Raw genomic sequence first — 14,314 nt, 5'->3', positions numbered from 1 at the left:
ATCATGGTGTCGTCGATCGTCTCGGACGAGTTTCACAATCTCGTGCTCACGTTCGAGTCGTCACCGCGCTTCCATCACATTGACGGCGACAGCTTGCATGCCAAGGTCAAGAGCCTCAGGGGTGCGCCGTGGGGCGGCAGCACGGACTTTGCTGCGGCCTTCCGCGCCGTCATTCACCTCGGTGTCTCCAAGCAGATCCCGCGCGAGCGCATGCCCAAGAAGCTTATTGTCGTCTCGGACATGCCGTTTGACCAAGCGGATCGCAACTTTGAGACCAACTATGCGGTGCTCGCGAAAGAGTTTGCGGCCGCCAACTACGACGTCCCGCACCTCGTCTTTTGGAACGTGAACGGCAACGCGATGGACTTTGCAGCGCTCGCGACCCAAGCCAGCGTGTCGCTCATCTCGGGCTTCTCGCCCAACGTCCTCAAGGCCGTCCTCGCTGGTGAAGACGCGCCGACGCCGTTCCAGACGATGCTCACGGCGCTGCTCGATGCGCGCTACGACCTCATTACACTGCCACCTGAGGCAGCCGACGCGGACCTCAGTTTGGACGTCACTGGAATCACCTTTTGAATGTTATGAGAATTTCCCCAAACAAGTCTGAGCTAACTTCCTTGGGGCAACACCGGTGCTGGTGTTCGCCATCCCAGTGGTGGGCGAGGCGGGTTACCTTGCTGATACTATAATTTTGTCGGTGGCTCGAGCAAGCTTGCTCTGCGCCTCCATCTTGTGACGTGTGTTTGCGTGGGCGTCTGGAACACTCGGTCTTGCGCGAAAATCCTCTTTCACTTCATGGAAACGGCACTTCGTGACGGCAGCGCAGTGTCGGATGCCCCATTCGGCAAAACGAGCGGTGGGCCACAGAGAGAGGTTGCAGCCGAGGAACGACGCTGTGTGTTCACGCTCGTCTTTTTCACAGCTCCGACGTGAACGAATATGGTCGCCAGGTTTCATCTCATTATGACAGTTGAATGTCCTTATTCGTGCTCATCCAGTACGCTGGATGGATGATACCCAGAGAGGGCAGGTTCAGTGGCGCTGCAAGCCATGAGCTTCGAGCGCTTGCACCAGTTCCTACCCCATAATTCACACGTGGCATTCCCGTATGAAAGGTGTCGTACCTGCATATTTGGCCAGCGGCCCATGCGAATCTTGGAGAACACGAGGGTTCCTACCACGTATCATCTCTTCCTGTAGTTGATCATAGTCATTGCATACCGTTCAAGTAGACTTCAAACGCGCCGGTGGCGCTCATCGACTGCGAGATGCTGCTGAGGAGCATGAGCCCCGCAAAGACCGCAAACTTGTTGTCGCGCGTTTGAACAAACAGCGGCATGTCGGCGGGAAGGTTGAGCGCGCTGAGAATGTGCTCGCCCGCGAGGAGGAAGATGAAGCCGACGGCTTGGGCGTAGCCGACGATCGTGCCCAAGTAGTACTTCCACGCGGGCGGCGACGCGTTCCCACCCGTGACGCGGCCAATCAGGTGTGGGTAGTGCGTCTCGAGGTACGTCTGGACCTCTTTAAAGTTGTTGGCGTACCCGCAAGAGACACAGTACTCGACGACGACGTGGTCGTCAGCGAACGAAGGCGCCTTGGCGACGTCGGCGGACGTAGCCGGCGCTAGCGCGACCGCGACAAAGGCCAGCGCGAGGAGCCACCGGTAGACGCTCGCCATGCTGTTTGTGATTGAAGAAATGGACGCAAAAAACGTAGCAACGTACGGTCGAGGGTGCACGACGAAGGAGGATGATGCTACGCGCTTATCTATAATAAAAAGCAATAACGAGCAGTTGGAGCTTGCGACGATAGCACTGGAAATGAGACTTCGCCTACGATGCAGTGCACAATGACGACACGTACGACGACAACTTACCATGGATCGACAGACGTCCAGTGACACTACCAGGTACTGACGACGCCACATTTGGCAACGTGGAAGGTTGGTCGCGAAGACCAGGTACTCGCGAGGCTCCACAGTGCGCACTGTCACGTTGTCAAGGGCAACCATGCTCGAGCACTTGTGTTATGTTGTTGTTGGTGCGGTCCAAAACGACCAAGAGTGAGAATTTCGCCCTCGGTAAGGTAGAATACGAACTACTAGGGTTGGTCGGTCGACTTTTCAACCACCCCTCTGGACCTAGAGACGCCATTGTGTCTACAAAATCGCCGTGTCTTGGATCGCCACCTGTCACGTCCACGCTGGGAGCTGGCGTCGTTCTCACGTTAGCGGCACGCCGACTGCATCCAACCTTGTTTCTCGCCAGACCATTTGCACGAAGCAAGAGGCCTTGTGCTAGGGCGTGCTCCAGTCACCGCCGCTCCGACCCGTCCATTCCACCGGGTACCGGGTACGACTGGCGGTGGCCAGCGCCAGAGCTGTGCAGCGACCGTCGCTCGACCAAGCTTTCGAGGTTGATGGGCGTATCTTTTTCAACCTTATCCGGATGCCGAAAATTAAATCCACCGAATATTGGATTTGAGTGTGCAATAGAATACTACGTGGCAGGGATGACCATCGTCTGGCAGCTATCCGGACTTGTGCCAGAGTTACAATGGCCGACGACGACGCAAGCACGTTCCCGACGACCGGCCCGTGGACGCCCGCGCAGGTAGCCGCTACTGCGCTGACGCTCGAGGCCATCGTACCTCGTAGGACGAAGCGCTGACCAAGGCCATGGAGGTCTACAAGGACCGCAACTGGCGGGTACGTCGTTCCATCTCCCTACATGAGGATCAAACACGCAGCCAGGCGGTCGCTGACCTCGTGCCCGGCCGCGACGACGCGCAGTGCCTTCAGCGCTGGCAAAAAGTGCTCAAGCCCGGCCTCGTCAAAGGTCATTGGTCGTACCAAGAAGACAAGGCCCTGCGCGATATTGTCCTCGACCTTCCTAACAAGAACACGATTCGCTGGAAGGACGTGGCACCGCGTATTGCGGGGCGCACGTACGTCCGCTTGCAATGTACGCCACCTCAATACGCAGGTAGGCCCAAGCAATGTCGCGAGCGCTGGATCAACCACCTCGACCCGTCCATCAAGCGCGGGTACGTCCTATCTACCTTTTCGCGTCCGACGTTGACTTGTGAGTCGCTCGCAGCGAGTTTACGGGCTCGGAGGACGATGCGCTCGAGGCTGCTTTCACGAGCTGCGGCAACCAGTGGTCCAAGATCGCCAAGCTCTTGCCCGTACGATCGCCATTGTGGTCGTGGAATAGACGTACCAGTGGTGTAGGGCCGGACGCAAGAGCAAGTCAAGCGCCGCTTCAAGGAGCTCCACCCCGACTTTAACAACGCTGGCCAAATTGGCCGGCCTTCGGAGAAGAAGAAAGCGCGGCTTGATATCGACGTCGTATCGCTCTCACAGACCATGGCGGCACTGCCGATGGACGTGCCGCCGCTCCTCAACGGCCCGTCGCTCGTTAACCTCTCGCAGCTGGTCATGTCGGGCGACATTGCAGCGATCGCAAATGCTGCGTCGTGGGCCGTAGCGTCGGACGATGGCAGCACGGCACCGTCGTCGGACGACGGTAACGACGACGTCGACGTCGAGGCGCTGCTGGAGATGTCGCTCGACCTCATGGCACTCCGCGGTGACGCGATCAAGCCGAAGGACGTAGCCGTGTGGAGCCAAGACGACATGTGGGAGTACCTCCGGTCGGCGCTCGATCTCGAGTGCTCGTGTGGCTGCGACAACAGCGCGTCCTCGCCTAGCGAGTTTGATGATGCGCCGTTGGTGTTTCTCGAAGGCGGCGCCGGCATTCAACTCCTTACTGTCTCGTCGCCCGACACGGTGCACGTTGATGATGACGACGACGACGATGACGATTTTGATTTGAACCAAATGACCCACTTTGGCTAACGCAGAAGGAATCAAGATATTGCCCCTGTCCATCGCACTTGCTGGCTGCGAGTAGATAACCGACAGAGGACCACGAGTCGAAGCTAACCGTTTGGATAGCTCGAACGGGTACCACTGCGCTATCGGTCAAGGTATAGTTTCATTTGTTTCGCGAATCTAGGGCGAACGAGGGTCGAATTATGTAGGCCTGGAGGCGCCCAACGCCATTGCCGAACGGCTTACGGCGTGCCAATGTGGAAATTTGCTTTTTAACGATTTAAAGAGCAATGCTATCTATCTTGTATACGGTATTGTGTGTTGCAGGACTGTCTCGGTGCCATAAAGTTGTCTGCTCTGCTTTCCAAAGGATTTTGTGTTACTGTGCCAACTATGGGCGATACTAAGCCTCGATGGAGAGGCTGGGATGAAGCAGGGATGAAGGAGGTGCTGGACAACGACACGGCAGGTGTAGTGCTATTCTTCCCGATCTTGCACTTTTCCTACGTTTGCTACCTTGCTGTGCAAGCAGAGGCGTGGAACGCGAGGCTTGGGGCTAAACCGGCAATCGGGTGTGGCGCGGCGGGTTGACTTTTGCCTTTAGCAGCCGAAGCAGAAATGCTTGGCTTCGTCCGCCAGCACTCCCGAAAACCAATTTTTATTCTCTAAAAATTAATCATTCTCATGGCCGACAACTCGACAGGTGTGAGTCACACACCGCATGGTTTTCCTTCGTTGCGAGCCTGAGCCGCCTGGTCGACACCGCTTTAGATCTTATCTTAACCGCTATCTTAACTTGTGTTGCCTCGCGCCATCGGCCTTTGCTGCCACAGGCTATTCATGGGCACCATTGTCTAGAAAAGCCTCGCACAGAAAGGTTGATGATTCGACGCTCCAAATATGATATTTCCACAACCAGACACAGTCATGGGTGCGATGGCTACTTCACAACCATCTGAGTACTACGTGTTTCTGAGTTTTCAACAGACAAATTGTGTGCAACGCTCGACGAATCTGGGTGCCGTGGCCATGGGACGACGTGCCATGCGCCGTCGGTGACCAAGAGCTGTGTTACGAGGGCTACAGACGTTATTGTTTTCAAACTAGTCGTTACGAGGAAGGCCACGTACTCCTTGTTGCCGCATACGCAGGACGTTCTCGTAGCTCTCGCAGCCCGCGCTCGACGCCTCTCTTGTCGACGCAAAGCGCGCCATCGATACGCTGGCCAAACCGGGTGCATGAGATAGCAACAAATTCTGTCCGGGTCTCGGACAAACCAAAAGCATCTTAGGACGAAGCTCCTGGACCATCATTGACCATTGGCCATCAGACCGTGCCATGTCCCACACTGCAACTACAACCCGCACAGTCGACGCGCCGCTTGGGAAAACGGACTACTCGGTCATTCTTGAACGGAACAGCAGCAGCAATGCACCGCAGTGACACGACGGGTTCTGCCAGCGACGACGACACGAGTCTCGAGAGCCTGACGCTCGTCGAGCTCATGACCAAGAGCAAAGAAAATGAAGTGCTTTGGCGCCTCCGGACGCCCGGCGCTGTCACCGACGACGACCTCACGAGCCTCGACGAGGTCTCTCTTTCATCTCCTTGAAAAATGCTGACGTCTCCTAGGACGGCGACTCGGTGCTGTCGATGGCCGCGCTCTCGGGCTCGTTGCCGGTCGTCCAAGCTTTGATCGAATCGACGCCGTACGAGACCATTCCCAACGTCCGTTCCCGCTGTGTTTCTGTCATAACAAAGTGGGCTCATGACGCCATCGCGCATGTAGTTTGCTTGGATGACGATGCAGCGTGCGGTCGCCTACAACCAGCTCCACATCGTAACATACCTCTGGGACATCATTCCCGACCCGCTCAACGTCGTGTCACCAACGGTAGTGCACTTGTCATGCGTGCCATTCTCATTCTCAGTAGAACGGCAACACGCTATTGCACCACGCAGCGGACCACAGCGCCATGAACGCGCTTCGCTGGCTCCTTCCGCGTTACCCGTCCGTCGACGTCATCAACAATGTACAAAAGACATGATGTATCGTCGTACCCTAACCCTCGAACGTGCTAGGACGGCGAGACGCCGTATCTGGTCGCCCTGTCCAACGCCGACGACGAGTGTGCGGCCGTCCTCGTGGCGGCCGGCGCCGATGTTTTTGTGCGCGCTGCGGTACTCTCTCTTCTCCATTGCACGTCGTCTTATCGAAGCGCCGTCTTGCGTAGGATGGTGACACGGCGTTGCACTATGTGATCCGCAACGCGTCCGAGGAGGACGAAGATGAAGACGACGTTGTGCAGACGCTCGACGGCGTCCTCGCCGAAGGCCACAGCATCGACGCTGTCAACGAGGTATGTTTCCCATCTCCCAATCAAACCCCGCGAATCGCGATCAATAGGCCGGCGAGCGCCCCGCCGACTTGACGGAGAACGCCCGTCTTCTTGCTCTTTTGGAAGCCGAAGCTGAGTTTCGCCAAGCATTTCCCGTCCACGCGCTTGTGCGTACCAACAAGGTCGACCGCTTCGAGGCGTGGCTTATCGAGATGCGCGCCAAGCACGGCGACGACGTTGACGAGGAGATAGCAACGGCGCTGACGACCCCCGATACGGTACGCCAACTTTGGGACCAAGGGAATAAGAATAGCTTATTTCCCGTGTTTATGACGCACCAAGATCTAAGCCTCGGATGCGTAGATGGGGCGTACACCGCTCATGCACGCGGCTCTCCGGTTGGACGACCTCCGCGACGCCGATCAAGTGCTGTACCGCCTGTTGCCGTACCTTCCAGCCGATGCCGTGAGCGCCAAGGACAACGTACGCGTCCTCCCGTGTTCCAAGGTCTTAGAGGATATACCATGTAGGAAGGGCGGACGGCGCTGGACATGCTCGCGCGCCACAGTCTCTTTTGTGCAGAGAACCCCACGGGCACGGTGCCGTCGCGCTTGATGCGCGCGATCCACGCTTTGAGCTGCAAGGGCAAAGTGGGGCTCGACTTTGCCCATTTGGTATCGTTCTGGCATCCTCCCGAGGCGTTGTTGACTCCTAAAATGTAGCCCGACTCGTACCTGCAGTGGGCCGAGTACTTGACGGGGACGGCGCCGCATGAGTGTGCTGGCCAGTGCAAGATGACGAGTACCTCCAACAACGGCCTCTCGGGGCTTGCGGCGGCGCGGAACTGGACCGAGCTGCGCCAGGTGCTCCAAGAACCTTTGCCGGCCGACGTGATCAACAAGATCGAAGGGGTACTTTTGCTGAAACATTGCAAGCCGCGCGTCCTGACCAGATGGGAGATGTAGGGCATGTCGGTGTTGCACCACGTTTGCGAATGCGGGAACGTTGCGTTCCTGAAGCTGCTCTTGACGCAGCCCCACCTCGACCTCAACCAGCGCTCCGAGGAGGTAGGACACATGCATTTGTGGCACCAAGGATATTGACGATATTCTACAATGCTAGACCGACCAAAGCGCTTTGGACTATGCCGTCGACAACGACCATGTCAAGATCGTGCGCCTTTTGCTCGCAGCCGGGGCCGACCCGGTCGTTGACGACGACACCAACGCTGTACGACACACCTATTGGTTGCGTCCAAGGTTGCATCATGACGGCGTAGGCGTCACTGGCCGAGCTGCGGACGAACGCGACACCTAGCGAGCTTCTCGTCTATGACCGCTGGGAGCTAGCCCTCTTTGACATTGGCTTCTTCCTTCTGAACCTCCCGAATGTGGCCGCAGCGCGGCAGCTGGACGCGGTAGGCCACTTGTAGTTGTCGTACGGCAGAGCTCACACAATGTGTGATCTAGCGCAAGCAGACGGCCATGCACGCGGCGATGCGCGGGTCGTTCTCCGAGGAAACGCTCAACGACATTTGTGCGACCGACATTGACCTCGACAAGCAAGACGAGGTAGCTGCCGCTCTCTCAGTCTCTAAGAGATCTGAGTGGGACTTTTTTAGGACGGAGAGACCGCGCTCATGGTGGCCGCCAGTCTCGGCCGCAACGACTACGTCAAGTTTCTCGTGTCGAAATCGGTCAACGTCGATCTCCAAAACAAGGTAGTACCACCTAACCTCGACCACCACGCGTCCGTCTGACGCGTCGGCTGTGTAGGAAGGCAAGACTGCGCTCATGCTCGCGGCCAAGGGCTGCCACATGAAGGTCGTCGGTCTTCTTCTCGAAGCATCGGCCGAAGTGTATCTCACCGACAAGGTAATGGGTCGGACTCGTGCTCTAAACCCTAACCCTCGATTGTGTAGAACGGCGACTCGGTGCTATCACAGCTCGAGCAAGCGCTGTCGCGCGCTGGCGGTGCCGCCGATGACGAAAAGCTGCCGGAAGGGCAACTCCTCTCGCTCCTCAAGAAGGAGCTCCAGATCCGCGAAAACTCGCCCGAGTACCAAGAAAAGCAAGCGTTGAGCATGGTGACCATGTCCATCGACGACGTCTTCCACCAAGGCGGCTTTGCGAGAGCGATTACTGTCAGCGCCAAGCTCGGGCTCAAGTTCCTCAACGACTGCGTCACGCTGCATCGGCACGAAGCGGCCTTTCAGCACGTAGGTCACGAGTATCAACTTGATACAATCCTGACGATGGTGTCGATAGATGGACGCAGTGTACGGCACGACGGCCAAGGCGAGTGCGCTCTACGCGGTTCTCAACGTCGACGCAAAAGAAGAGACGTTTGCGACCAAGAAGGCTTTGTTGGAGCATATTGTCTTTCGCCGGCTCCTCGCGATCAAGTGGGAGCTCTTTGGGAAGCGCATGTACCTCCAGCAGCTGCTCATGAACGTACTCCTTCTCTTCACGATGACGACGTCGTCGTTCATTGGCGACTCGCCGTCGACGGCGGCGTGCGTTGTTGGCATTTCGGCGTGGCTCTTTGTCCTCTCGGCGTTCCTCGTGATTGGCCAGCTCGAACCGAGTGTTTTTTGGGGCTGGGCGCGCTACCAGTACGACAAGAGCCGCGTCCTTGACCCGGACGTCGTGATCCCGGACCTCCGCTCCAAGAAGGAAGCGGCGACGTCTCTCCTCTACGGCGCCTCGGTCGCCATCACGCTCATCGTTGTGGTTCTTTTGGCCATTTTCGCCCACCTCATGCACATTTCCAAGTGGTTTCCGGTCGTCAACACGGTCGTGCTCTGGCTCACGGCGCTCTACTTTGTCGTCACGGAGCGCGGCGAGATGCGCGACGACTTTCGCGCGTACTTTGCGTCGCACACCAACAAGGCGCAGCTGCTCGTTTACGTCGTCATCCTCTTTCTCTTTGTGCCTATCAAGCTCGGCTGGATCAGCGCGGTCGATGAAGTGGAGTTTGGTCTCTCGGGCTTCCTCACGCTCGCGCTTTGGGTCCTCTCGCTTCAGTTCTTGGAGGTCGTGCCGTCGGCCAGCTTCTTGATGCCGATGATGTCGGACCTCTTTGGGGACATTTGGAACTTCTTCATCCTCTTTGGCGTCTTCCAAGTGGGTTTTACGCTCACGTTTTACCAGCTCTTCCGCGGCATGGACGACAGTCTCCACAAGTTTGGCAGTCTCGGGCAGGCGTTCATGACGACGTACTACGTCTCGTTTGGCGAGCTCGCGCTCGACTCGCTCGACGCGTTTGGCGACTCGAAAGAGGATCATGCGTCGAGCATGTATGTGGCCACCGCGCTTTTGATGATGCTGCACGTGGCCATCATGGTCATCATCCTCCTCAACGTTTTGCTCGCCATGATGAACAAGACGGTCGACGGCGGTCTCGAGAAGGCCAAGACGCAAGCGCTCATCAGTTATGCGCAGTGCATCTTGCGTCTCGAGACGTCGATGAACCTCACGGCCGACGACACGCACGCCCTCACCTACTTTACGACCAAGGCATCGACGTCCATGATCAAGCAAGCCGAGTGGCTCAACCCGATCTTTACCGAGCGTGTACCCAAGGGTCTCCTCGACCTCGGTGAAGACCAAGCCACCGAGCTCCAGACTGAGGCGGCCAACCGCGCGGCGTGGGCGACGCTGGTCGACGAGCTGGATGGGACGATCGAGACGGAGCTTCGCTACCTTCGTGATGCGCTCTTGCACGTGGCACACTTTACGTCGCACCCGGTGCAGACGGTGTTTGCCGACGACTTGAAGCACTTGGAGACGGCCCGGAGCCAGCTCACGGCCATTGTGGACGACGCGCGCAAGACCCGCGGCGCGTACCGCGACAAGGTGCTCTCGGCGCTGCAGTCGCACCTCAAGAAGAAGCTCGGACAGCTCAAGGACAAGCTGCTGCGGCTCTGGGCGCCCAAGTTTGACGCCAAGGACATGAGTGCGCGTGCCGAGTGCATGCTGCTCTTCCAGATGGCGCAGCGCTCGACGATGGACGCACAGCTGCAAAAGGTCTCGGACGCCGTTCTGGACAAAGTGGCCGAAGCCATTGCGCCGACGACCGAGGAGAATGAAGACACCGAGAAGACGCAGCTCCACGACGAGATTGAGGCGCTCAAAGCCAAGGTCGACGCGCAGTCGGAGACAATGACGGCCATGGCAGCCAAGCTCCACTTTGCTGTCTCGCTCTTGCTGCAGCTCAAGAACGCCAACGAGGCTGCCAACGAGGACGGAGAGAACGACGAAGAGAACGAAGAAGAGGACGATGAAGAAGAGTAAATGTCGTGCATGCGATTACCGTAGGACCCGGATCTTAAGAGACTCATGTTTGCATGCTTGGACTTGTCGAGTATTTGCTCGTATTGCATCTAGCCAATGACGCCGCCGCACGACAACGCTGCAGTCGTCACGTCTGAGCTCATCAACAAGGACGAGAGGTCCACCAAAGCATCCATCTATTCCGAGTCTGGGAGCTTGCGCTACGACGCTGCTGCAGGCTGGCAAGGTTGTCGACAGGACGGTTCTTCTCGTCATTGGCCACGTTTGGGCAACCGGCCACCGTCGACCAACTCGAGAAGAAGATACGACGCCGAGCTCCAGCTCCACAATGCGAGACGAACTATCTATTCATAAGATCAGCCGAAAATGCGCACGATCCACTGCGAGTGACGCCACGCCCAAACCTCGCGCTAAGAAAGTGCGTGGGGCCCTTATGGCGGCCAATCGAAAGCGCGATTGACCGTAGCACCTAGTTATGTTAGACCATTATGAATATCGAGTGAGTGCATTTCGTCAGTACTCAACACATGTGCGGCAACAATGGTTTGGTGCCCAGAGCGACGCTTGGCCAGAGTGTTCAGACGACTGCCGTCTCATCGCACAAGACAGTGAAGCCAAGCGACAACGATGAAGACGGCGACCGATTGTAGAAAAAATGGGACAGGGCAGGGTGCATCACGGACAGTTTATGACAAACGGACTTGGCAGATTCTCGCTCATGATGTCAAGTGACCTCAATGAACCACTTGGGGAGCAACGATTATTCAGTTGGCCAACCCGTTGGAAGACACATATGGAAGCAACGTTTCGCAGTGCCGTGCTCGGCCAGCCCGAGATTGCATCGATGGTGCTTGCGTTTCAGGGCGGCGTCTACGAGGACGTGCGCCGAGCCATGTCTGCTTGCAACGAGCTCGTCGAGTTTGACGCCGCACGAGGCTCGTACGAGTGCGACGTGTCGTTTGGCTCGGCCTTTGCGCCAAACGTATCGTGGCCTCGAGACTGCCACATCTTTGGCTTTGACACGTATGCGCTCCGCAGGCGCCAGCGCGACGCTCGCCTCCCGCTGCATCTGGCCATTGCCCTAGGCTTTGTGCCGCTGACCAAGCGCCTTCTACGTTGCCGTCCGGACCTCGGGTCGGAGGACGCCATTGTCTTGGCTTTTGTCATGGACCGTCTCGAGATTTGCGCATACTTCCTGGAGCAGCGTGCGCACGTCCCAGAGGTCTACCAACGCGGCATTCGTCGGCGTACTCTGGGTACATTTGCGATGTGCGCTATCGAAGAATGAAAGGATGGGATGACGTAGGCTCCGTGTGGTACGAGTTGTTTAGCTGCTATTTGCGCCGAACGCTGGGACGGCAGGATGCAACGGTCCTCGTGTTGCTGCAGCGTTTTGGCTTGCGCCCCGAGGACTTTGACGAGTACGACCGTCGCCGCGCCATGCGTTGCGCGACGCTGGCGAACGCGACGGTGGTGCTCGACCTCTTTCCATGGTTTGGCTATCCGTGCATCATGATTGACCTCGCGGCGCAGGGGTTTCTGCCACTCGTGCAATCGCTCCACGAGCGCGGTGTCGCGTGCTCGACGTCGGCCATGGACGATGCAGCTACGTATGGCCACCTCGACGTCGTCGTCTTTCTGCACGTGAACCGGACAGAAGGCTGCACTGTCTTTGCCCTGGACGGCGCTGCGGCCAACGGCCACCTGGACGTCGTTCGCTTTCTTCACTCGAACCGACGCGAGGGCTGCACCGTCAAGGCCATGGATGAGGCGGCGGCCAACGGTCATTTGGAGGTCGTTCAGTTTCTCCACTTCAACCGAACCGAAGGCTGCACGTACAAGGCGCTTGACGGCGCCATTACGAAAGGCCACCTTGACGTCGTCCGCTTCCTCATTGAGCAGTGCATCGTAGCCGCGTCGTTCAATTCGCTGAGCAATGCTGCCGCCAACGGACACCTCGCGATCGTGGAGTACCTCCATACTTTGAACTCGGCGGGTTGCCTCGTCGCCGCCATCGACAATGCCGCTTTGTATGGTCATTTCAGCGTAGTCAAGTACCTAGTGGCGCACTGTACCGAAGGCAGCAGCGGCGCTGTTGACTGCGCACTGGACTTCGGGCATCTGCGCGTTGCCGAGTACTTCGTCTCGCGTGGCTACCCGAGCCCGACCTCGTCGCAGGTACTGTGGGATCAAGCAACCTTCCAGACGTCCAACATGGTCGACGTCCTTCGGTTTTTCCTCGACAATGGCGGCTCGTGGAGCGCTACGTGGATGGCGAGAGCCTCTGCGCTCAACAATGTACCACTTGTGGCGTACCTCCATGCGCACCCCAACACGCGCTGTGGGCCCGACGTTTTGGAATCAGCGATCCAAAACAAGGCGTGGGGCGTTGTGCACTTTCTCGCGGCCCACTGCACAGCGGATGTATCGCTCGATGCGCTCAAGCAGGTGCTACGCGGTGGTCACCTCGAGGACGTGGCGCACATTCTGCAGCGGCAGCCACAGCTCCGACACGATGAGCTCCTTGTCGTGGCGTCCAGCAGCCACAACACCGAGGCGATGCGCTTCCTCCTCGCTGCCAAGATTGGTAAGCCGCGCAAGTGCCTCGTTGAAATGGCCGGTCGTCGACAGTTTGTGACGGAGAGCAAGTTCTTGCTGCCGTACTGCATGGATGCGACCAACCACCTCGACAACATTCGCTTTCTTCTCGACCTGCTCGCGCTTCCCGACCGCCGCCGTGCGACGATCCTCCAGTTGATCACAAAAGAGCTCCAAGAGCAAGGCAGAATGGCCAGCCGAAGCCTCCAGCTGGCCCCCAGCGTGACGGCGCGTGCGTCAACGCTACGGAACGCTGGTGGTGTTGTGGACTGGGCGCTGGCGCTCGTCATTTGTCATCTCTGGGCAGCCGACGGGACGACGACACTTGAGCAACTTGAGAAGAAAGCAGCGTTGGTCCAGGACGCCGAGCTCCAGACGCAGCTTCGTGTCTTGCTCGCCTCCAAGCGCAAGCGCACTGGTCGCAAAAGCTAAGCAGTTGAAACAACACGATTTCGTTGGCTTCAAGACGTTGCCAAGTGTGCGTTGAAGGTTGTATTTCGCGCCAGAGGACTCACTACCATGGGTCAAAGTCTCTACCGGTACTATATAACTTTCCAGTTTATGATGGCCTTGAAACTACGAGGAGCGCGCGGATGGAAGCAACAACGACTACTTCGACCGACATTCCATTTCGCCCTCGAGCTATTAGAAACAAACGCGATCGCCTCACGAATCCAGATTCATTGACCTGTGCTTTTACGCATTTTGTTGGGTTTAACGCAGTTTAACGCTCCCGCTGGAAATCCGGATAAACGACTTTGCACCACGTTCGGATACAGTCCATTGGCCGACTTGGCGCGCCATGGCCGCGACCTTCGCCAGCACCGTCCTTGCGCAGCCTGCGCTCGCATCGATTGTGTTTGCGTTTCAGTTTGGCTTGTATGAAGATGTTTGCCCGGCCTTCCGCGCCTGCAACGAGCTCGTCGAGTTTGACACGATCCGGCACAACTACGAGTGCGACGCGTCCTTTGGCCAAGCGTATGCGCCCACCGCCGAATGGTCGTCCGATCTCACAGACCCAATGGCCTCTTCAGCGCTGGCTCTAAACAAGTGGCACCGAGACGACCGCTTTCCGCTGCATATGGCCATTTACAACGGTTTGTTGTTGCGCTGACCAAGCGCATTCTACGCTGCCGCCCGGACCTCGCCTCGGAAGACGCCATCATCTTGGCCTTTCTGCGAAATTACCTCGAGATGGTCGAGTTGCTGCTGGACGCCCGGGAGCAAATGTCCGAGCTCTATGAGCG

At 57.7% G+C, this 14,314-nt stretch overlaps 6 protein-coding genes across 7 annotated transcripts; 5 read left to right on the top strand and 1 right to left on the bottom strand.

Moving 5' to 3' along the window:
- Positions 1-3: 3 nt before the first annotated feature.
- On the top strand, positions 4-597 carry SDRG_08575 (hypothetical protein; the record flags this gene model as incomplete). The annotated part of the gene is made up of 1 exon (XM_008614468.1): positions 4-597. The coding sequence occupies one exon, from the start codon at positions 4-6 to the stop codon at positions 574-576; it is 573 nt and encodes a 190-aa protein (XP_008612690.1). The 3' UTR covers positions 577-597.
- Positions 598-938: 341 nt separating this feature from the next.
- SDRG_08574 lies at positions 939-1,720 on the bottom strand. Of its 2 annotated transcripts, XM_008614467.1 has the most exons (3): positions 1,222-1,720; positions 1,125-1,174; positions 939-1,077 (listed from the first exon to the last, which is right to left on the bottom strand). In XM_008614467.1, exons 1-3 carry the CDS (start codon positions 1,676-1,678, stop codon positions 1,033-1,035), a joined length of 552 nt encoding a protein of 183 aa, XP_008612689.1. In that variant the 5' UTR covers positions 1,679-1,720; the 3' UTR covers positions 939-1,032. The 2 variants fall into 2 exon arrangements, with proteins under 2 accessions (XP_008612689.1, XP_008612688.1); XM_008614466.1 differs by having other exon boundaries at positions 939-1,174.
- An 823-nt stretch (positions 1,721-2,543) lies between these two features.
- On the top strand, positions 2,544-3,891 carry SDRG_08573 (hypothetical protein). Its single transcript, XM_008614465.1, has 6 exons — positions 2,544-2,612; positions 2,657-2,707; positions 2,753-2,946; positions 2,989-3,045; positions 3,099-3,186; positions 3,233-3,891. Exons 1-6 carry the CDS (start codon positions 2,556-2,558, stop codon positions 3,857-3,859), a joined length of 1,074 nt encoding a protein of 357 aa, XP_008612687.1. The 5' UTR covers positions 2,544-2,555; the 3' UTR covers positions 3,860-3,891.
- A 1,361-nt stretch (positions 3,892-5,252) lies between these two features.
- SDRG_08572 (hypothetical protein) lies at positions 5,253-10,538 on the top strand. The gene is made up of 18 exons (XM_008614464.1): positions 5,253-5,426; positions 5,468-5,563; positions 5,625-5,729; positions 5,770-5,868; positions 5,918-6,016; positions 6,070-6,195; positions 6,243-6,452; positions 6,538-6,657; positions 6,705-6,848; positions 6,897-7,085; positions 7,140-7,241; positions 7,297-7,404; positions 7,454-7,591; positions 7,644-7,745; positions 7,796-7,894; positions 7,950-8,048; positions 8,096-8,392; positions 8,442-10,538. Exons 1-18 carry the CDS (start codon positions 5,265-5,267, stop codon positions 10,467-10,469), a joined length of 4,323 nt encoding a protein of 1,440 aa, XP_008612686.1. The 5' UTR covers positions 5,253-5,264; the 3' UTR covers positions 10,470-10,538.
- A 724-nt stretch (positions 10,539-11,262) lies between these two features.
- SDRG_08571 (hypothetical protein) lies at positions 11,263-13,523 on the top strand (the record flags this gene model as incomplete). The annotated part of the gene is made up of 2 exons (XM_008614463.1): positions 11,263-11,725; positions 11,776-13,523. 2 exons carry the CDS (start codon positions 11,263-11,265, stop codon positions 13,497-13,499), a joined length of 2,187 nt encoding a protein of 728 aa, XP_008612685.1. The 3' UTR covers positions 13,500-13,523.
- Positions 13,524-13,858: 335 nt separating this feature from the next.
- On the top strand, positions 13,859-14,243 carry SDRG_08570 (hypothetical protein). The gene has a single exon (XM_008614462.1). The coding sequence runs from the start codon at positions 13,870-13,872 to the stop codon at positions 14,179-14,181; it is 312 nt and encodes a 103-aa protein (XP_008612684.1). The 5' UTR covers positions 13,859-13,869; the 3' UTR covers positions 14,182-14,243.
- Positions 14,244-14,314: the final 71 nt, after the last annotated feature.

The sequence above is a fragment of the Saprolegnia diclina genome (assembly GCF_000281045.1).
Source record: "Saprolegnia diclina VS20 unplaced genomic scaffold supercont1.26, whole genome shotgun sequence".
NCBI lineage: Eukaryota > Oomycota > Saprolegniomycetes > Saprolegniales > Saprolegniaceae > Saprolegnia > Saprolegnia diclina.
The sequence above is the reverse complement of the archived record's forward strand: the minus strand, read 5'-3'. Positions and strand labels throughout refer to the sequence as shown.